The sequence below is a fragment of the Sebastes umbrosus genome, chromosome 5 (genome assembly GCF_015220745.1).
Source record: "Sebastes umbrosus isolate fSebUmb1 chromosome 5, fSebUmb1.pri, whole genome shotgun sequence".
NCBI lineage: Eukaryota > Metazoa > Chordata > Actinopteri > Perciformes > Sebastidae > Sebastes > Sebastes umbrosus.
The window spans coordinates 3,441,303-3,464,310 of NC_051273.1; the positions used below are offsets into that span (position 1 = coordinate 3,441,303).

General features: G+C 39.3%; 1 protein-coding gene across 2 annotated transcripts in view; it reads right to left on the minus strand.

The window, feature by feature from the left end:
• Positions 1-23,008, minus strand: part of LOC119488368 (adhesion G-protein coupled receptor D2) — a 104,960-nt gene that overhangs the window by 69,146 nt on the left and 12,806 nt on the right. For both annotated transcript variants that reach the window (XM_037769940.1, XM_037769941.1), the window contains 5 exons: positions 19,977-20,079; positions 17,787-17,940; positions 17,274-17,407; positions 16,833-16,948; positions 14,874-14,994 (listed from right to left, as the gene is read on the minus strand). In XM_037769940.1, the coding sequence (XP_037625868.1) occupies positions 14,874-14,994; positions 16,833-16,948; positions 17,274-17,407; positions 17,787-17,940; positions 19,977-20,079 (628 nt within the window). The remainder of the gene's footprint in view (positions 1-14,873; positions 14,995-16,832; positions 16,949-17,273; positions 17,408-17,786; positions 17,941-19,976; positions 20,080-23,008) is intronic.

Here is a 23,008-nt window from a genome sequence, read left to right on the forward strand (position 1 = left end):
CAGAGACCCCCCCACCCCTCTATTTAAGATTGAAAAGTCTACATGGCATTAAGCTATAATTGAACGTGGCAAGTGTTAAATGTGATAATCATCAAATTTGTAACCACTAGAAAGTCAAATGAGCCATAATAATGCCAGCGCTGCAGCTGCTGCCGCTCTCTCGAACCACGGCAAGGCTTGCCTTTAATCTAGTAATGACTCTGAAATGACACTGGGCTTTAAAACACTGTGGTGATGAGGCTATAGGTCTCCCTCCCTCCCTCTCTCCCTCTCTCTCTCTCTCTGCCCTGGCCCAGGCCCTGCTCTCACTCTCCAAGCTGTTTGATTGGCACATGCTTTCACTTAATGAGGGATAATTACTAAGGAAAACAAGTGGGAGACCACATCTGCTCAGTGTAAAAAGAAGTCCAGGCCTGGTGCAATCTGTCAGACGGGGTTTTCAGGTTGTGTGTGTGTGTGTGTGTGTGTGTGTGTGTGAATGTTTTACCCACCTTCAGCTGCCTCCCAGTCCAACACAAACCCACCAGGACCCTCCCTCCACCCAGTCCCGACAAGAAGCAGATTAATAGGAATCAGCATGTGGCTGTAAACACTCACAGGGAAGAGTGTATATCTGTGTGCGTTGACACGCATGGGAAATGACCCGGGGTATCTGTCGGGGACGAGCCAGGGGCCACAGCAGGAAGGGCAAGAGGCCAGTGGGGACGATCAACATCCCAATCAGTGTCCTGCTGCCAGAGCTGTTGTTCCCCAGCTCCCATCGCCACTGTTTTGTTTACTTTCACACAATGCTGTAGTGGTAGTAAAATACACAGGTAGCCGCCCTGCTCCCCAGACACCTCCACACACTGCCAGTAAATCATCTCTGCATGGGATTTACATTGTGCTAAAAGCTCTCTTAATGATCTGTCCATGTTTACAGGTTGTTGTCTTGATTAACGCTGGTGCCGTAAATCAGAGTTTTAAAGGGGCCCTTGTCATGTTTTAAATGGAGTTACTGTCAAATATTAATTTTGTTTGACTGGTAAAATTAGAATTTATAAGAATTTCAAAATAGATGTTAATTTAAAAAAATCACGTGTGTGTTTCAGAAATGAACACCATATTGTACAATCATTTGGCAAACTATCAGTTAATCAGGACTTAATATTGTGATTATTCTATAGGTGAGGTCTTTCAAATTTATGTTTGAAGCTCTCGACAGCTGCTTCTCAACAAAGGATAATATTTTACATTTTGCCCCACTTAACCTCTCCAACGTTCCACCGTTTTTTCATCATGAAAGTAAAATCATACGCACATTTTTTTTTTGATTAGTCACTTACACAGTAATACTATCTCACCTGATTTGCCAGCTTTGTTTTAAGCAGGTCCAAAGTATTATCATAGAGACTAAATATCAAATCAAATTGTGCAACAGTCTTTGACATTAATATATTACATTATGTTATATTAGGGTGTTATCCCCTCTTAGTCGATTAGTCGGTCGTTTTCTTTCTTAAATCGATTAGTCATTTTTTATGTTTTTTCATGCTGAATAATTTCCAAGAAACGTCTTCGCACACTTCTGGTAAACATTTAATTTAAAGTGGTTCTTTTGTGTTTGTCAACTAGGAATTTCTTTAGTCGAAGACAGCCCTATATTATATTATTTATCATATACATTATAAATTTCTATATGTACAGTAACACTTATACCCCATTTCTCTTTTTCAGTCACAAATGCATCATTGTTGTAGAGAGACAAATAATCCGACTGGCCAGCTGACCAAGCCTAAATAAAGTTATTATTAAGTCTAAATTAAGTTTTCAAATACATTCAATAATAGTAATTTGTCTCAAGTATATTTTCTATAAATCTTCTAATATCAATTTAATCATGAACAGTGGTAGATCTTAAAATAAAAATCATAAAAACTGAGTAATATGGGATTTAAGAACAGTAGTCATTCACTTAATGGGGATCAATTCAGCTGCTTCTATTTGTGTTTGTTGTTTAGTTAAACTACACTGCCTCTCTCATTTTATAAACCAAACTAATGATGAATCTAACTATGATTAAAAAAAGCTGCAGAACACGATCACGTTTTCCATCCATTGAGATAATGTAGAAAGAGAGGAGAGGCAGCAGCGTTTATTTGCTTTAACCTTAATGCAGCGAAAAGAAAACGGCTCGCGCGTAAACTTGAACTGATATTCGACAGCCTTTTAACCTCCCGACACCCTCGTCCCCTCGTCCCCTCCTCCACCTCCCTGCCACCCACCCACTAGAAGAACAACAGGGTTTCTGCTTTCTTGCCCTGTGCTGACCCAGTTCTCACTAATTACCCGCAAAGTATACATCAAAGCCCGGCAAATCTACAGATCTGCTGCGACGTGGCAGCGTAAGGGAAACCAGGACTATCCCTAACCTAGTCACCACCAGCCATCACTGGTGTGTGTGTGTGTGTGTGTGTGTGTGTGTGTGTGTGTGTGAGCACATGTGAAGTGGTGTCAGCCAATACAAAAGGCAAAGCGGTGAACTTATAAATAGAACGGTCATTGTTTCGACGTGGGTAATTTCGGGTGTCGGAGTTGTTCCTGTGTGGGTTTGGACGACGGGGGAGGGAGGAGGGGATGTGGAGAAGTGAGGTCATGAAGTTGGGAGTCAGCTGATGGGATAACACGCCTGTTGACATGCATATGTGCACACGCACAAACATAAAATCATAGAAACATGCACGTGTATCACTAAAAAGCACGGATGAAAATTCAAAAGTGCAATAAGTAGGCAAATCAGAGTACACTCTCTCTCCCTAACACACACACAGAAGTGCAGACATACAGGTATGGCAGGGAAGGGGCAAAGGGGATGGTTTGCTTTCTTATGACACAGGCTATTACTAAATTGAGCTGGCAGGTAATTCTAAGGCAAATAAATGCCGGCAGGTTTAACACAAGGAGAGGTCTTAGGGGTGCCGGCGTGAGCAATGACAGGAATTCTCTCGCCTCTTTTGACAGGAAGCCTATTATTCTCGCTATGTTATTTTCCCAGGCCAGTTCTTCAAAAACTGATCTCTCCGATAGTATTTCATACCCCCCCACCCAAAAAAAATCCTTCCTCATCTGAATTGCAGCTGCTCCTTGCTCAGTTTTACTTGTCCGTCTCTTCACTCCCAGACTTAATATTCACAGAAGAAGAGAATATAGACTGATATTTTTTAACAGCTTCTTTCACTGACTCCTTTTCAGTTAGTTTGAAGGGTACCAAGGTGACCATTTTTACGAGGGCTTTTTTTCCGTACAAAAACCTTGATGCTAATATCTTGGATTAAGCCTCTGTCTGTCTGTTTGAAATCCTCCCTTCAAGTAGGTGAACATACAGCATTATGAAATGTGCAACAGAGCGCTAATGTTAATGTTGTTAAATAAAAATACAAATACAGCAAAAGATGAAAAGAGACAAAAGGGAAAAAAATAAGTACAAGTTGAGACAAAACACACTATAAATACACTACTTAAAAAAGCTGTGCTACATCCTCATTATGAGTGCCATCTCAGAGAAGCGTGGTGGGAGCCAGCGCTGACCTTGGTATCCCGTTTGAATATTGTTTTAATGCCGCGGCTGGTAATTGAGGATGCAACGCAAACAGTGGACTCTTTTTCAAAGGGAAAGTTATTTTTCCAGGCAATGGGAATGCAAACAATCATGGCGTGCATTTATTTGTTTGTTTTTCAACCCCACCTCATAATTATCTGAGACTACTAATTAAAATATGGATTTATAAATAAATCTCCATGATTTTACCTATGACTACATTAACTTAAAAGTTTTCATCACCCTTGCACAGTTCTTTTTTTTTAAATATAATTCCTTAAGCAAACACTTGAAAATCTTTATTAGCAATAAATATATTAAATTGTGTATTTTAAAATATAATATTATTGTATAAATATTAAAATATAAGTGTTTGGTGTGTAATTATAGGCTACTATTAATATGAAATAATATTTGTGTAGTATGAGAAAAAACAATTATACTTTGGTGCTGTATTTCACAATTTTGAAAAACTATTCAAAAGTAATTGTATATAATATACAATATAAATATGGTATTTCTTTACAGTGTAATTTTTTCAGCCATGGAAAATTCTTACTATGTCCTATTAATCAGTTTGTCAGAGTAGTCAACATGAAGCACGTCAACAGAGAACAGGATATTGATAAAGATATCCCTCAAACAAGAGCATATTAAGCAGAAATGCTTACTGTCCCAGCACATCCAGTAAACTCCACTCCACTGGGAGAGATGGCCGCTGTTTTGAATTGCGTGCTGTGAGATGCAGCCGACTCTGAATGAGAACGTCAAGGGAATACGGTTCCTGCTTTCTCAAACAATCCAAAATGAAAAACATTTCCCTCCATAATCTGACCGGTGAGAGGTTTGCCATGTGTGTGTGTGTGTGTGTGTGTGTGTGTGTGTGTGTGTACGCTCCTGCACGTGTCCCCGTATGTGTATGTATACATTCACAGTGTGTGAGTAGGCGGCAAGGACTGGGTTACCACCAAGGCTGTGCAGATAAAAGGTTTGCTGATATTGGCCATTTAAATAAAAAAACAACCTTTTTGCCATCACTTACTATAATCCACCTACATAACAGTGAACACTCTCAAATTACCAGTGTACAAAATCCTAGTGGATTTTCACCTCAAAATCAGATTCCTTATACGTCTGTGAACATTTTTGGAATACGTTAATCCAAAATTTAGAAATCCAATTTTCACAAAAATCTAATTTGCTGGTTTTAATATGCACATCGCAAAATTATCGCCATATAGAATACTTCAAATAATAATAATAATAATAATAATACTATCAGTCAAATTTATCTTTAACTCTGTATATTGTGCATTTTGCCTCTATTTTGGCAAATGAATTGCATTCAAAATACAAGTGTACGGAGGTGCAGAGAGAGAACTGTATATATACAATTATTTAAGAGGTGCTGTACAATATTATAATTTGGGTATTATTAACATGATATCCCTATTTCATTTTTAAATATGACTATCATCATCAAAAAAAACGGTATATTGCAACATCCCTAAAGTCAACATTAAAACCTCCAAATAATGTGATTTTTTTTTCATTTTGTTTCATTATATGTTTTCGTTTCATCTCTTGTTTACTGGCAGTAAGCATATTCCTCCTGCCATTGAATAGTAGTGATGGGTCACCTTGTTTGAAGCAGCTGCTTAACGTAAAATAATTCATTAAAAAACGCTGCTTCATTGGCTTTTCCACCCGGTCAGCAATGGCATTGTGGGGGAAGCCTTGTCATTACTGAGGATTATACAAATGACATAAAAAAATATCAACTACTGCAAAAAAAAAAAAAAATTGAGTGAGCCTCAGTTAAAACGTGGTAAAGCAGGGAAAAAGAGAAATAGGGCGGGGAGGCGGGAAAGCAAAAATGTGGCGTTGAATAGGCCGGTTGTGCAGATCCAGATGAGCGGACTGATGACTGACTGGGAAACTGGATCCAAGTTCTGTTTTGTTTCTTCAGCCAAATGAGAAATTGAAATAACTTCTAACTCCTTGGTCTGTAGGGGGTTGTGGGTAGTGGTGACAGGTTACATGCACACACACTTACAATATTTATGAGGGCATTACATAAAAAATAAAAGATTGGAAGTACAGGATCACACACGGACACAGACACACAAACCCCACCATCACCCGCTAGAGGCTTTTGGCTTATGCTCAGCACAAGCCGGCCAAAACCTCTTTTCATCCACTGGTTTAGTCTCTGCTGTTTTTTCAGTTTATTACTTACCTGGCCAATTTACCAGTGGATGCTCTCTATATTGGACCGTATGGGGTTAGAGTTAAAGTAAAGGTTGAAATTATAATTTGAAGGGGGAATATTTTTGATGCAGCAGCTTTTTAGGGACGCATGAACCACATAGCAACAACAGCAAATCACAGCTGATTAATATGTGACAGTGTTAGGCAAAGCAGAGACCCCAATATGGATCCACTTACATGTGATTTATTTGGTTTTCTAGTGATCAACAACAAGGATGGAGATGGCTTTACTCCGGCTTTTACAAGAGCCTCAAAACTGCAGGTTGACTCAAGGTAATATTAAGGGCACACTTTCTACCACTTATAGTATATAGGAAAGTTTTCACTCTTGCCTGCCACCTGTTAAGGCCTAAATACCTAAATAAGAGCTCCCCGTAAATATCATCAGGCCTCATTCACAGATGTTTTGTTATTTTTTACTCTGCTTGCAAAAACAGAAGAGTAAAAAAAATCCTACATCTGCTCTGCACAGATCACTGACTTGTTCTCACACCTCTCTTTTGGCTATGGGTTGTGGAAGGCTGATATTAGTATTAATGGTTCTGTGTTACAGCTGCTGTTAGCTCAACATCCAGTCTGATGTTCATTAGTTGCCAAAACTGACAGACATTTCCCTCAATTTCCAACAATTCATTAAGTTACTAAAGCAGCTCTTTAAAGCAGTGTGACCCACCACATCAGAAAAAAATGTCTCCTATGCAAAGCAATAAATAAATAAATCTGTGACACATTTTGTTAGTTTGTGTAATCCAAAAACAATAATTTTGAGCTAAAGTACTCAATAATATTAAATGATCGCCCAACCCAAATAATAAAATAAAACATGACAAACTAAATGTATAAAGATCACATTTTATCTCAGGTTTTCCAGCTGTGTTCAATGATATCAGAGGTGGTTGTCATTATATAATATTTAATAAAAGGCTGATAAACTGCCAGTGAAGCTGCATGAAGCTAAACTGGGAATAAAACCACTGACTCCGGTAGTACAAGTACAAATGTGTAGTAACTGAGCTACAGGATCGACAAAAAAGAGAAATCTCCCCTTCTCAAACAATCACGTCTGATGCTGTAAAAGCACTGCTTACTCACACAACAAATCTCCCATATGGCAAAAATCAATAAGCAGAGCAACACTGTATTGATCATATCTGTGTCTTGGATCCACTCTGATGTCATGCTCCACTAGCCAAGTGTGTGAGTGTGTGTTTATGCATTCGCTTCAATGGAAACAATACTCATTTGAAGCCTTAAGATAAAACTATGCCTCGGGTAAAAAGGCGACTTTTCCAGTCAATTTTTCTTTGCATTATTTGGTGTCTAATATGGCTTTGGACGGCCTGATGAATGAACTACAGATACCCTGATGGAAAGGGAAAGAATGCACTGATGCAACGTACCGTTATGTTCAGATGGAGTGTAAAATAATAATACTGATCAACAAAATGTGCTTGTTTATCTGAAAGAGTCCTATATACACCTGAAAGAGAGCTGTTCTTTCACAGCGTGCTTATTAAAATAGCGTTCCCACTTCAAACTGGTGACATCAGAAAGTGATGTCAGGTCAGCTGTGTACCATTTTCTTTTGAATTCCTGAATTACTAAACTAATATACAATTACTGCATCATTCATCGACGTATGCAGTTTCTTTCCTAAAGTCAGATTTAACCCTGAGTGAATGATAAATTTCACTTCTAAAGCTTTACTGAATGCCTGTAAAAATCTCATTACCACTCGCCGGTCTGTTCACTTCATAAGAAATACAAAAGCATTGTTGTCATCAGTTCCTGTGATATGAAAGACCTTAATGTGATATGAATGAAACGGCTCGGAGAAATCCGCTCATTGATTTCTCTAGATTTCCACACTGTGATGACAAGGCACAGGGTTGCCCTCCACAGGCAGCAAACGGACATAACAGAAGTAAAAGGATACATTCTTGACAAATACATTGCCTGCAAAATTACATTATTATAATAACAAAACCACAGTGACTCAACAACTTGCGGAGGACGATCGCTACCCTAACATTTTCTTTTCCGACTCCCTAACTTCCTTCACCTCTCTACTTTGTTTTCTCCCTCTCCTCCTTTCTCTTCCCCCGCCGCCTCCCTCTGCAGCTCAAAGTTATTGATAGTTTAAAGTTATGGGCTAATAATAAGATGGACACTGCATGGCCAGGAGCCTATTATACCCAGGTAATGGATAGTGCGGGGGTTTTGAATGACATTGCCCAGAGATTGGATGACGAAGGGTGGAGCGATTTATGGGCTTCCCAAAGAGCCCCCAGTCCCTCTTCTCTCTCACACGCACCCACACATACAACACCCCATGCTATTTATCTCCAGCTTGATAAGGAAGCAGATGAGGCATGCCTGTATTTATGGTGAAGATGTTCATAAAAACTACTGGCTCAGAGTAGGAAGTTAGAATCGACTCTGAGGGACAGCACTCAAAACTCTGTATGCACCACGTTCACGCTGTCCAATGCAAACTACATGAATACAGTTTTGTGTTTTTGATGATCTTGTTTGGAATGAAAGTGTGACATGACATGATTGTATTGTGATTTATTTATATATATATATATATATATATTTATTATTTATCTTAAAAAACACTAATTTCAAAGATGCATGAATGTTAACGAAATAATTATTTCACTCCTGTAACGACTTCAGGAAACAAACTAAAAGTCGATGAGAGGCTGAGGTCGGGCCCGGTTCGCTTGTCCGCAAGCTACGAAAATGATACACTGAGATTCAAAAAATACCTTGAACAAAAATCTGGTTTAATTAAAATGATCAACTTATTTATAACGTGTGCAAAATCAGGATAATAAAATGTGAGAAAAATAGCGGTCATCAAAAAACACGGCGACCCACTCACCCTCTCTTCCCCCTGGCACCCAGGTGAACAGCTGATTATATAAACTATACTACAACACACTATCCATGTGACCCAAATCTCACAAATCATTGCAATCAAATAATAATAAATGACAATTATAAATGACAATATGCCCGACACTAACGAATACCAATACCAAAAATATAAACCATAACAAACCTAATTAACATTAATCATTACTGCTTTCTGAAAATTGTTCGCGGCTCCTACAACTCCTTCCTAAAAAAAACACAGCGTTGTTTGACTTTTGAAGGTTACTGCATCGATCAAAACTGGGTTTGGTGAAAATCCTGAAACTTCAAAATAACAACATAGAGTATCTCTTTAGCTGCATGAACTACAGATGCAAATACGGTGCTTCCAACACGTTCGCATCCCAACTCGTCACCTAAAGCGCCACTTTGTCACGCCCCCTGGCATCACTTTAGGATTAGCAACAAAGCCACTACAGTTTTAGGTTTAGGAAAGAACTACATGGTTAAAACTACTATGTTTGTACAGTGGAAATGACACTGGACGTTGTGAACACGGGACACGAACGAACAGCTGATTGTAACGTGAAAGTGAAACTTAACGCTACAGGACATGAACAGCGGCTTCCTGGATGAAAGCCTTGTGTTTGTCGGACCCATCCACCTCTCCTCCCGCCTGCCCGGTGTGTGTCTTTTCGCTCTTTAAACTACGTCACCACATTCCCGACGCACTTTCTCTGAGCGTTTACTGTTGCTGCGGATGGTTTTACATTGTAGTTAATGGAACGCCCGTTGCGTTTCATACCAGCACTAATGGGTGCCTTATTCGGCAGTACCGAACACCGACGCCTGTGACAAAGCCTCTGTATTTGACGCCCTGGGAATGAGAACGGGCTGGTGCTTCACCATGACCAGCAGACTAGTCAAGAAAAAAGCAAACATGCTCTGTTGTCTTCCACATAAGTGATGAAGCGGTGATGAAGTGTAATATAAACACGTACGTCCTAGATGTGACTTTCATTCAAACTGAGCATCGTCTGCCATCAGTGAATGTAACACAAGTAAAAAACAAAAAGCCCTGATTGCTGAGGTCATTGCAGTGTACATGCATTTATGCCAGGTCTACAGTATGTTTGCTCAAAACGGCCGGCTCAGGTCTCTATTGAGAAAAATAACAGCAACAGCAGAGACACTTCAGACAGCGTTGTCAGGATGGAGAGGAAAGAGGAGGGAGGGCGTGAGGGAGTGCAATGAAAAAGGCTTGTCAACATTATCTGTTTTATTGATTTAACAGTAAAGGCTTGCCGCTTAAGCTTTATGTTGCTTTGGCTGGCCCCATTGAAAATACAACAGCTGCAAATAAAAAACGATTTCCTAAAAAACTTGAGCATTTTTATTTATTTATTTTTATTTTTTTATCTCCCGCCTACCAGCTCAGGTTTTGCATGCATTGTTGTTAAGGTTTCACACATTTCATCATCTTTATGAGTAGCCATTATGGTGGGACTACATGTTCAACTGTTCTCTTCCTCCCAAAGGGATCAATAGCATTGAGGAGGCGAGACTATCTTCTATAAGACAACAGTGGTCTATTGTAATGTGGGGTTGAATTAACATATTGGATCATTAAGGAAAACAACAATTACAACCACACTATGAGACTACAGCCACACTAACAGCCAGGTTAAGCCCAGCATGTTAACATACTCAAAATGATGATGCAAGCATGCTGATGTTTAGGTGGTATAATGTCTACCATCATAGTTTAATGTGTATTTCTTTACTGATGCCTCTTGTTGGGCTGTCCCCTTTGCTGCTTTAGCAATGAAAATGTCCCCGCTGTGGGACTAATATAAGGATCATCTTATCTTATCCTTGTGTTCAGCAGAAGCTGAAAAGGATCATTTGTAGTTCTAATTAGAAAGCTACTCTGTCACTATCGTGGCTAAACAGGCAAAGAAAAGAACGCCACCTATGGAAATGTTATAGCATGAGAACGTTACAGTCATGCCCACACTATTTGAATTAGTGAACGAAAACACAGCCATAGCACAGCAATAAGTGCTTTAGCTCAAGATGTCTGGAAATCCTCCGAAAACACACAGGACTGAGGATTGCCACTACGAGTGTCACTCCACCCCATGCAGAGCAGAGAGCAGTGGGGTCAATGGAGTGTGTCACTGGAGCAGCTTGGTGCCCGGTGGGGTTTCTGTAGTGTCCTGACCTGTTGAGGCTTATTAAAGACACACTCTGTAGCTCTATTATAGCGGAGCAGCTGGTTATTGCAGGGGCCTCCTACAGCTACCCAGAAACCCAGTCAACACAAACAAAAAACATGTTAAATGATCTGGGTTATTTAGTTGTTTGTTTTTTTAGGAATTTATTGGCATTTTCTTGCCCGGTGCACGATGCATGGCCAATGGATGGAATAAGCAATGCAACGACATGCAAAAGAGGTAGCACAAGGCAAGGTGTTGGCATTGTCTGGGTTGTTAATGTTGTGCTGAGAAGAGATGTTTGAGGCCACAGTTGGAAGCGCCATCACCATCTTTCTAACTAACTATCTTTCTAAAAAGTGGTGTTTTTTTTTAGTGTACTTTTATTTATTTTTTTTATTTAACCTTTATATTTTGAGTTTAAAAACTCATTGAGATTAAAAATCTCTTTTCCAAGAGTGTCCTGGCCAAGATAGGTAGCAGCCCAGTTACACAGTTGCGGAAATAAAACAAACATAACAATTTAAAACGAAGACAAAGAGTAAATTACAGAATCATAATGTGTCAAAAACATATTCAACAGCATTCAAAACATCTACAGCCAGATGTGCCAAGTCTTTTAGAAGCACTTTAAAGACATTCAGTGAGACCAGCTCTCGAAGATTCAGGTCATTTTGTAACTGATTCAATAAAACTGTAACTGTAACTAGTCCATAAACTGTTGAAGTTTATTACTATTTGCAATATGTGATATGCCAGAATTATGACAAGCGATGTGACTAAAAGGATGGGAGAAGATAATGATTAATTAACACGGCTGTTAACAGTTACAGTTTGACAGAAAGACAGATTAACAGAGAGGTAGGCATATAGACGAACAGAAGAATTGCTGACGGACAGGTGGACAGCTGACCGAACAGAGACAGACAGATGAATGAAACAGATTAGAAATCCATATGACGTGTTAACATGTGAAGCAGTGAAGTCGTATAATAAGAGCCCAGAAAAACCTTCAGTATTAATTACTGTCGACATGGAAAAAATATAATTAGATATGAGGGGGAAACAGAAACTATTTATGGCAACCGAGGGGCCTTGCTTAATGATCAGACTGCAGCTAAAACCTCTATTGATTTTCTCGTTAAATATACAGCTCAATTAAAGATACAGCTGATTAAAAGACGACTACAAATCGGAGCGGCTGATCTGGACATGCTGGGGAAGCTGGGTAATGTGGGTCTGCCTGCCGCAGTCGGAGAATTACATGATTTCATCCTCACATTCTCCTCAATCCCTGCAGTACAGTAGGAAAATAGGCTACTCTTTTGCCATGTGAAAAACAATATTTCACAAAATTGTGACAATTACCAAATGGAGCTGTGATGCCCACACAGGTAAACTACTCGTGGCAGTATGTGTTATGATTTTGATATGTATATCTATACAGTGCCAATAAAGAAATATTCCTTTCCTAAAATTTATGACAAAACGTCAAGTTGAATTTCAGCACTAAAAGCAGAAAATCAACGCTGATAAGCCACAAACAACCACAATAATGCTGACCTCTGAATACATAAAGCAGGGATAATCAAACAAACACTACAAATCAACTTTCCTTGTTACAATGAGGCACCTGCTTAACACAAGCCAGACCAAGGCTCTTCTTTCCCCTCTCTGCTTCAGCCTTGTCACTGACAAATAAAAGCCTTGACAGTCTGTGTACCCTCAGCACGAGAGAAGGGAAGAATTACAATGTATAATGGAAAACCTTTCTGTTTCTCATTGAAGAAAAAAAAAAAGAAGCAGCTTACAGCCTATAAACTGGTGAAGTTTATTTGAAGTTGCTCACAAGTTTTTAGCTGTGGCGTTATTTAGTCTTACATTTGTTCTACTTTATTACAACAGATGTTGGATGGCTGTTTTCAAGAATGTTTAGGTAGCAAAATTCAAGTTGTATCTCTGTTATTAATAGTGCCACCTCTATCAGAGTGATGCATGCTTGGATTCAGGTATTTCAAAAGCCCAGTCAGTCATTTTTAACAATAGCAATTCACATTTGTAAAAACAATATGCCTGCTTACTCCTGTTATTCAGTTTCCTTATTGTTAGTACATGTATTAAAATAAATCAATAATGATGTTTCAATCCTGCGTTTAATGAATTTTAGTATTGAGGAAACGAGGGCTGTCCTCAAACAAAGAAATTCGATTAGTTGATTTAGCCGACAAATCTGTAAAACTGAGTTTCTCCACAAAGAATCACACAAAAGCACCGCTTTAAATCTTGTGTTTACCAGAGATGTGCTCATACATTTCTTGGAAATAAGTCATTCAGGATGAGAAAAGCATAAAAAACGACTAATCAACTAAAGAAATCTTAGTCGACTAAGACTGAAACAACCTTTTTCTTTTAGATGTAAACCTTATGTTTACATTCAGATCACAGATTAGTGATCGTCAGCTGGTGGCCTGCAGACAACAAACGGCCCGCAGAATATTAATGAATTCACCACGACAGCTGCAGGTGCAGCCGGTTGAGCGCTCAGGATAGTCTATTTAACAGAAATTCTAGAGGAGTTTTACGCAGAAAGTTTTGGCAGCGCACCAGTTGTTGTCTGTCAGCTGTAGCATGCTAGACGGCTTAGCCTGGTTAGCCTGGTTAGTCAACTGACAACGATTTGTGTCAAACTGTATGCCGACATTGTTCAACTGAAGTCGGGTATATCTGTGGATACACTTCAAACATTTACAGTAATATACGACGGCATCAGCCCCATGTGTCAATTAGCAGAAGGAAACAAAATCAGACTGGACGGCGAGTCTTTCTCCCCACAGTGTTCAGACAGCCTCCACTGCAGATTCGGACCATGCCAGAGCAATAACTACTGCTATAAGCGTGTTTACCGCTGCATATATGTGACCACACTCGATCGTAGACAATACAGAATTAAAACTTGTGTTCAAAGTGCTTAAACCCCGCTAAAATGTACCTTCACATGTGCATTTTAGTCAGTCCATTGTGCCTGCGTTGTATAAACGACCACAAGATGCACTTCAGGAATTATAGGACTGAATTTTGCAATGACGTTTCCGAATTTACAGATTTTAAGCATCACTCCTCAGTGAACTGCCTCCTATTAGTGAGGTCTGGTTAAGTATCTAGTTATCATTATGGATTTCCCATGTTTTTAGGAGTCTGTTCATACTGATATAGGCTAATAAAAATAACATTAATTTAGTAAGAAAGTGAAAATATTAAACAATGATAGGCTAATTAGACCAAAATAAATCTATTTTATTTTATTTGAAAGTCCAGTGTCTGCTTAGAAAAACAGATTGATTGATGAACCCTGGTTATGCACTTAAAGGAACAGTGTGTAGGATCTGGCGGTATCTAGGGGTGAGGTTGAGATTGCAACCAACTGAAGTCTCTCCCGTGTGCCAAGCATGTGGGATTGCTACAGTGGCGGACGCGAAGACGCGAATGGCCTTCTCTAGAGCCAGTTGTTGCAAGAGTAACGAAGGTCATTTGGAGCCGAGCCAGTGCTTAGATTGTGTGTGTGTGTGTGGGAAGTGAGTGGTGAAGCGAGAGAGAGACAGCGGCGGTGACGGGAGCGAGTGATGTTATCGACTCCGGCCCAAGCCGTTCTGGGCTACTGTAGAAACATGGTGGTGCAACATGGCGGTTGGCTCCGTGAAGATGACCCGCTCCAAATATAGATATAAACGGCTCATTATAAGCTAATGAAAACACAACGATTCATATTTTCAGGTGAATATACATTAATGAAAATTTCCTCAATAATGGAAAATGTAATTTTTCACTCAATGATGGCAACAACTGTGTGTGTGTGTGTGTGTGTGTGTGTGTGTGTGTGTGTGCGTGCGTGCGTGCGTGCGTGCGTGCGTGCGTGCGTGTGTGTGTACCTGCAGGGAGTTGAGGAGGATAAAGATGTAGGCCATGACGATGGAGAAAGGCACCAAGACACCACACAGCCACGTCAATCCGAGAATGGGCAGCAACACCAACACTGCTTTCACTGCAGCCCTGTACTCACACATGAGCACACGCACACACACACAGAACAAATCACAGCACAAGAATGTAAGCATATTCACATACATATTGGCAAACACACAAAAATTATTACCAGATAAAATAAATTAAAGTATTCCCTAAAAATTGTACTTCCTCCCTGATCGTCCTGAACTCAATCCTGTGTTTCTCAACTTCTCAGTTCCTTTTGGACAAAACTGAGCAGCTTTGGCAGGCTGCTCGTTCCATATACAACACTGTGCGGCTGGAAAGGCTCATGGGGTGACAACTTCCCACCTTAAATCCGCCTTAATTCTGTTTAGAGTGGAATTATCTTCCCGCTCAGGTGACCGCCAAACCGCACCAGCTGTGTGTGTGTTCGTGTGTGTGTGACACGGCGGACGGCGAGCCCTAGTTTATTCAGCGGAGGAATGTGTTTGAGTTTCCGAGACGGCTGCCACCCAGGGGTGCCAAATGGTTCAAGGCCTGCTTTGAGAACATTCATAAAGCACCTACTGTGAGCCCCGGTGGGCTGAGGTGGTGAAAAAACATATACACTTGAAACATGACTTTCACCGATAGGATCATATATAAGGTCGCTGGGGGAAATCTACTCGATCACACGCAGCAGAGCTTCACTCTGATGAGCTAACAGCAGTGCCAAAAAAAGGAAGCGAGTGATAGAGCTCAACGAGATATTGTTTCTGCAAGGACATCGCAGTGCAACAGTCACAAAGAACGTAATGTAACAAGGTAATTTCAGCCACGGTAAACACTTAACTACTAACTTTTCATGAATAATTTTACAGATGATAAAAAAACATGTAGTTATTTAGGGTGAAACGACCAATCATAATTCTTCTCAATAATTCAACAGACAGACAATCTATAAAACAAGCAAACAAGTGTATTATGTGGATGCATATGAAGTAAACAGAGCCACAGAAGTTGCACATTAATAAATATATATTTTTTTAAATTCATAAAGTCATTGCGTAACCCAAAATATTGCAGTTTTTTTTTTTTCGTTATCATGCAACCCTAGGCAGCAACACGTATTAGATGATTAAATAATATATATAAAATGAAAAATAAAAATGTATATATATTGCATCCTACCATTGCAAGCTATAATAAATTATTCCATCCAAATACTTTAAAGATCATTTCAGAATATGAATATTTGAATTAGGGTTTTATCAATAGTTTTCTTGAAAGACAGTAAAAGTGCTGCTAATTTCAGACTGCAGCTGCTGAGAGATGGTATTACATTTATACTATACTGTATGTCTTCAACTCATTCTCAGAGGTTAACCCTAAAATTCACTATCTTCATTGTAATAGTACTGCCTTACTTCCTGTCCTTACAAGCAAGTCAGTATAAAGACAAGACCCTCCAATTAATAATAATAATTTGATGCAAGCTTTCAGATATAATACTGTGTCAACTCATTGGAACTATATTTATATGAAAATGACAGGTCAACAAGAGCTTCTAAATAATAAAAAAAAAAAGCCAATACAGAAAACTCATATCTGAATAATTTCTGTATCTTGTCAACACTGAAAGATACCAAAACACTAACACCTGATATATTTAAAACATTTCAAGTGGTTGAAGCTCTTGTATATGAAAAGCACTAACGCAATCCATTCAAAGCGTATTCCTACATAGTTTGATAAATGAGGCTCGCTGTTCTAAAATGACAAATCCAATATAAAATCTTCCAGCTGCTTTTTATTTGACGCCCAGTGACTACAGCTTGTCTGCTCCAAGGCCTGCGGCCCGGATGAATAATTTTTTTTTTTTTTTAAAAAGAGGACAAATTGCGCCTCCTTGTGGTTTGTACCTGATTTGCTCGTAGGCTTGATCCACAGGACTGGTGCCCATAGCCAACATGATGGACCTCCTCTTGGCTGTGGAGATGGTGATGACCACCACCCTGGTCAGTACCATGACGTTCACCTGGAAACAAAGGAAGGATGCAGAAATGAGAGGAGGCTAAGTGACAAAGAGATGAACAGAGAAAAGTGTACTGAAATGAGCAAGTAAAGAAAATAAAGATATGTTTACCAAACTACTGCTGTTTAAAAAAGATATCATGCAACATCGATAGGAAACATCATACTGTTTCCTGTTTTATTGGTAACTTTAGCTTCCATAGTCAAACATAATGTGGAGCACTACAGGAAAAAAAATACACAATAGCAGAATACGCCTTGTATTTTTAGATTTTAAGCATTTCAGCCTGATCAGACTACACGGTATGATTAGGATTTAATTTTCTGACCATGATGATGAAGATGACGGGCCCAGCAAAGCCCCAGATAATGCCATTCTGGACACTGAGCCAACAGTAGCCGTCGGCCGAGTATTTGCCCGAGGCTGATGCCAGCGTGATGGTGACTATCAGCACCGGCAGACCTGGAGGGATGAAGGGGAATAAGAGAGAGGGAAAGGAGGAGAAGAAGGAGAATATAGGAGAAGAATAAAAGTACCCAGATAGATGATCAGGAAGAGGAAGGGATAGGAGCGAAATGCAGAAGGGAGGGGAAAATGGAGCCACATTAAGAGAGCATTGTGATGCAAACAGTCACATAAACATAAGGCAAAAAGCTATTATAGTTTCAGAAAAGTATTATCTTATACTTCCCACAAATATGGTGTATTTTTATATTGTATAAAATTAATTAACATCATCAGATTTATGTCACAAAAGAATACAATATCCTAAAACAGAATCCTGGACATTCACTGTACTGTATGTGAAGAAAGTGATCGGGCTACTATTAAGCCATTGTACCCCAGCCGATGAGATAGTAATACTTCATGTGACGATCTTCGCTTAGGTTGACTGCGACCACTTTGCTCCAGAGCAGCAGACCCTCCACCAGCATCCAGCTGAATGCTGCCATGAAGAAGAGATGGAGGAGCGCCGCCACGAGTGTACACGCCACCTACAAACACATCAACACAGGCATGCAGACAGATGCACGTTACATTTCAAGCATTCAGATCAGGCTCCTGAGTGGCACGCCTTAACAGTAAAAAATTAATTAACTTCAATTTCCATATCACAAACATACCAAGAAACTAGAGTCCTTTCCGGTAGTGCATATGAGGGAGAATTGGTTTATTGCACATTACTCTGGACTCTAATTTGCAAGGGCCACTTTTATCCCTCCGAAAATCCAATCCAAATTTGCACAGGGACAGTTGTGGGAAGCAAAAGGAAGTTTAGCTGACCGACTGTATATTCTATAGAATTATACATCTAGCCATCTACCCACGAGGTGACTCTCGAGGCCACTCTCTGGTTCACAAGCAAAGTCCCCACGGACTGAGCTAATGCCGTCCCAAAACAAGCAATAATCAACTCTACAGATGTCACAAATTACTCGTCTGACACTACAATATTCAACTAGAAGAAGAATTTATAGAAGAGTGGATGTAAAACACTTCACTTTTCAATTGAAAATAATAGATAACAGTAGCTTCTGTCCTGAAACACACGAGCACAAAATATCAGAGGTTAAATATCTCTGTGTTGTTGATGGATTGTTTAAGGGCAGCTCATGACCGTGGATGATGAATGAGGTTGCAAGTGGTCACTAATATCTCATTTACACCATTTACAATCCCGAACGCACAAATGACTGTTCGTTGATGCATGCTTTTAGGAAATGTACTCCATGTTGAGGATATTTCCATCTCCACATCTCATTCATAAAGGAACAGATTTTACAGTGAGGATAAATTAAGGCTTGTGTTGGAAATATGTTTATTCTAAAATTGAAAGTAGGATAAAAAGGACAATGTAAAAATTAAAACCACAAACAATGGTAGGAGTAGCAGAATTTGTTTTTTTAGAACAAATAGAGTTGGTCTAATGGTGAGAAAGACCATACAATACCTATAATATCGCAGATTCAACCCCGGCAACTACCAAATATGCCATGCAACAACAATATATCCTATTGAAGCATCCTTAGCGAAACACTAAAACCCTCCAGACTAATTCATTATGAATGATTCTGGATTAGATCGAAACCATGTTAAAATCTGAAAAATGACTTTCCTGATGGTCAGTCAGCCTATTTATATATATATATATGAACCCACTTGATGAATTTCAAACAAGCGGCCACCTGCCCCCAGGAGTAAAGCCCACCCTGACATGACCTGGGGTCAAAGGACCAGGGGTCAAACCAACTACAGGCCATTGGGTGACTATTGAGACACTGAACCATGTGTTATAGTTGATGGATACGACATTAGTGGACACTTATGTAACATCCAATGCCAAAGCATTCGTTTTACTAGGATCCACAGTATGGATTTGGATTTTAAGTCTCATTAAGTCTCATTTCCTCATTTATATAGTATGTTATCGTATATTTTAGTTGTAATAGCTTGGTATATTTATAGTGTATTCTAATAATATAGATATTGTATATATATATATATATATTTATATATATATATATATATATATCTCACCTCGCCTGGATAACCTGCTGCTTTAACAAAATAATTTCCCAATTTGAAATCAATAAAGTCCATCCATCCATCCATCTATCTATTAAATCACAGTGCTGTGGGTTAACATTTAAACGTACATGAAGGTAGATAAAAGCTTAACAGCCATCTTCAATGAAAGCTTGTACTATAAATGCCATAGATGGTGAAGAAATGGGTATTGACAGGATTATATTTAAAACCATTATTACTAATTTTATTGTAAAAAACCTTCTAATAACTGTTGTTGAACAAAATGTGCTTCGTGTTTTGTTGCTCCCATTTTTAACTTCCGACTGACGATCTAGTTTTCATGCAACGTTTGACAGAATCCAACAAACTGTATCCGTCAACAAACAATCAGCAAGTGAGTTCTGTCTTACTGTCCGTCATTCACCTTCATTTGTCCCCAGCCTGCTCCTCGGTATAACATCATTAAATCCTACGTATCGGTAATAAAATCAGATGCCTGTACCTTGTTGTGTATCGCTGAGCCGCTGCAGAGCAGAATCACCTGGGCGCAGATCAGAGCGATGAACAGGTTCTTATGGATGGACGTCCTGTCAGATTTGGGGATACTGTGGACAGAGACGGGGATAACGTCAAGCTTTTGGACAGACCTTGTCTTAAAATGAGATATGGTTAGAGGTGACAGTATTACAACACAGTGACAACACAAAAAATGTCAGCACATGAAAGGTACATTTCAAATCATAGTAGATAGTTTTGGTAACTTCACGTATATGCACGCAGCCAATTGAGGCTGAAAACAAGAAAATAAAAATTATGGATGAATGATGGAAAAGGAAACGCCACAATGTCATCTTATCAAAGGGGTTCGTCCTATAGACAGTGGCCCTTTAGGACATTTTACACATTTAGGATGTTTATCTGAGCTCAGTGTTAGTATGTTAACAGGCCAACAGTTAGCAAGTTAACATGCATGCAGGCGTTTTACCATACCATTAGCATATTCGCAAGTATTATTCTCAAAGCAAAGCTGAGGCTGATAACAATTCAGTCCTTAGTTTCAGAAGTCATAAACTGAAGTAATAGACAAGTGTTAATGTTAGGACTGCTAGGCCGACAAAAGTGAGGGGATCCCAAACTCAATAGGATTCATCCTCTGGCGACCGTGACTGTCTGTATCAAAAACTTCACAGCAATACATCCAATAGTTATTTAATAGCTATATAAGTCATTTGATTCTGTACCACAGTGTTGGACTGATGGACGAGCTGTTCAATCAATATTTCCGTTGCTATAGTGACTAAAAATTGCAATATCCAAGGATATAAAATGACCTGATTCTAATTAGCTTTGAGTGCCTTATTCCTTTCTTTCTATTGTCGGTTTGAAGGGGAGATTTGTCTAAGACCGCTTTCACAAGCAAACATTTAGTCAGTTTCAATCAGCCCCTGGTGCGCTTCATTTGGGCAGTTGTGAACGCAGTAATCATAGTCTACTGCAGACCAAAACAACCGGTCCAAGACTGCTTGTGAGAGGTGGACTCAGACCGTTTCCAAGCGAACCACAACGCAAGCCGTCTGTGCCGGCATTTGTTGAGATGGACACAGGTAAACGACTAAGTTAACATGAGAGGGAGAGGACGGACCTGGACTTCTGCAAGAAGTCCGATGTTCGCAAGACATCTGGGCCGAAGAGAACACACATAATATGCTAAATAAAGTCCACAAGAACTGCAAGGTTTATAAAGTCATTCAAGATAAACTGGAGGAGAAGGGTGTGTACAAGTCCACGACTCCCTGCATAGAAGTGACGGCTCTCAAGATGAAAAAGATACTGTAAATTCGCTCCTTCATAAACACCCCTCAGCAAATAAAATGTTTTATTTGATCCGCTTTCATTTATGCACTGTGAAACCGAACAAGACAAAACAATAATCAAACCTACAGTATACATTTCACTCTGATTCAGACTAGCCATGGCTTGTATATGGCTTGTGAAAACGCCCTAAGAGATTGTTACACTTAAACTTGCAATTTGCATCTACTGTTTCAATTTGTTTTCCAGTATGCTTTATTGCTGGGCTGATATTTGATCAATATCATGCTGGAGGGCAGTGTACTGTATATATGGCTCATAGTCTTACTGTTTTTAGATGGCATTACTAGGTTGAATATTTCCATTTCAGGTAACATAAATTATCTGGACAGCTGAAGCTGGTTTAGAGAAGTAAATGAACTGAGGAGCCTCTCATTACCTCCTGATGGGTTCAGCCTATTTAGACTCATTTCATATCTGCATCGCTGCTTGTGGCCACCATAATTTCATGGTGTGATTACACATCCATCTACGGACATGTGTACCTCTACTTTGTTTTCTGTGTGTGTGTGTGTGTGTGTGTGTGTGTTGTGTGTGTATTTAAGTACACAAATGCATGTACATCATACACCAGCATGTGTGTGAAATGCATGGCTGCACTCTTTGATTTCAGGACAGTCATAAATTGTCAGGGCAGCTCCTCTCCGGCTGATTGTGATCCCTCAGTGACCCTAATGTTAATTAACGGCTGCAGAATGCCGCCATAAACCTTCAGAGTGGACTCACATGAAGACCACAGTAATTACTGGATTAGCACCAGTCAATACTCATAGCAGCCTTAGGAACAGAGCATGAGCAATACAGTGCCAATACGTTATCTCTCTCTTTTAAGTGTATGGGAAAGAGTGTCACATCAAAACCCCATGAGGAGGTCTGAGAGTCAACAGTGGACTTTGTTCATTTCAGCATACCTAAATTGAAAAATAAATACTATGAACTTAACAAATGGTTTACATGTTAATCCATACAAACTAAAATATTGTGTATTTTCATCATGTGTGGCAGCAAGAACTAATTTCTATGAATTTAATCCAGAGTAAATAAACTAATTGGAAAGTCTTACATTGGCCAATGGGAAGCCCTTTCCTTGAACCCACTCTAAAGGTCTTCACGCACCGGGGGCGTGACAAATAAATGACACAAATATGCAAAATACTCGCCCGCGAATATTATATGTCTAGGGCTTTTATTGTGAAAGGTAAGAACGGAAGGAGTGGATTTGGTCTGTGTTTCCTTTTTCAAGGTTGAAAGGAGTAATAAAGTAATAAAGAGGCTGTGTGTTGTTGTTTCATAAATATAGGTGCAACTCAACCCGTTCCGCACAACGTGATTGGTTGAAAGCTCAGAAAATCTACCTTGTTCTAAAAAAAAAGTATATCGCTTTTTCACCGCGTCATATTCGCGTTCTGTTTGAAAGTATTCATGACAAAAAACAACAGTTTGAAAAAATATATTGATGCGTGAATTAATCGCAAAAAAACGCCCCTGGTGTGTAAAGGTGGTTGATCAGATTCCACATATGCTGTTATGAGTGTCATATTATTATTATTACTAATATTAGTTTAATTGATTTCTAGAGCTTCTTTTGCCTGATAAGAATAAAATTATTTGAAAATGCCGTCATGTTCTTGGCACGGAAATAGTCAGATTTAAATACTGAAC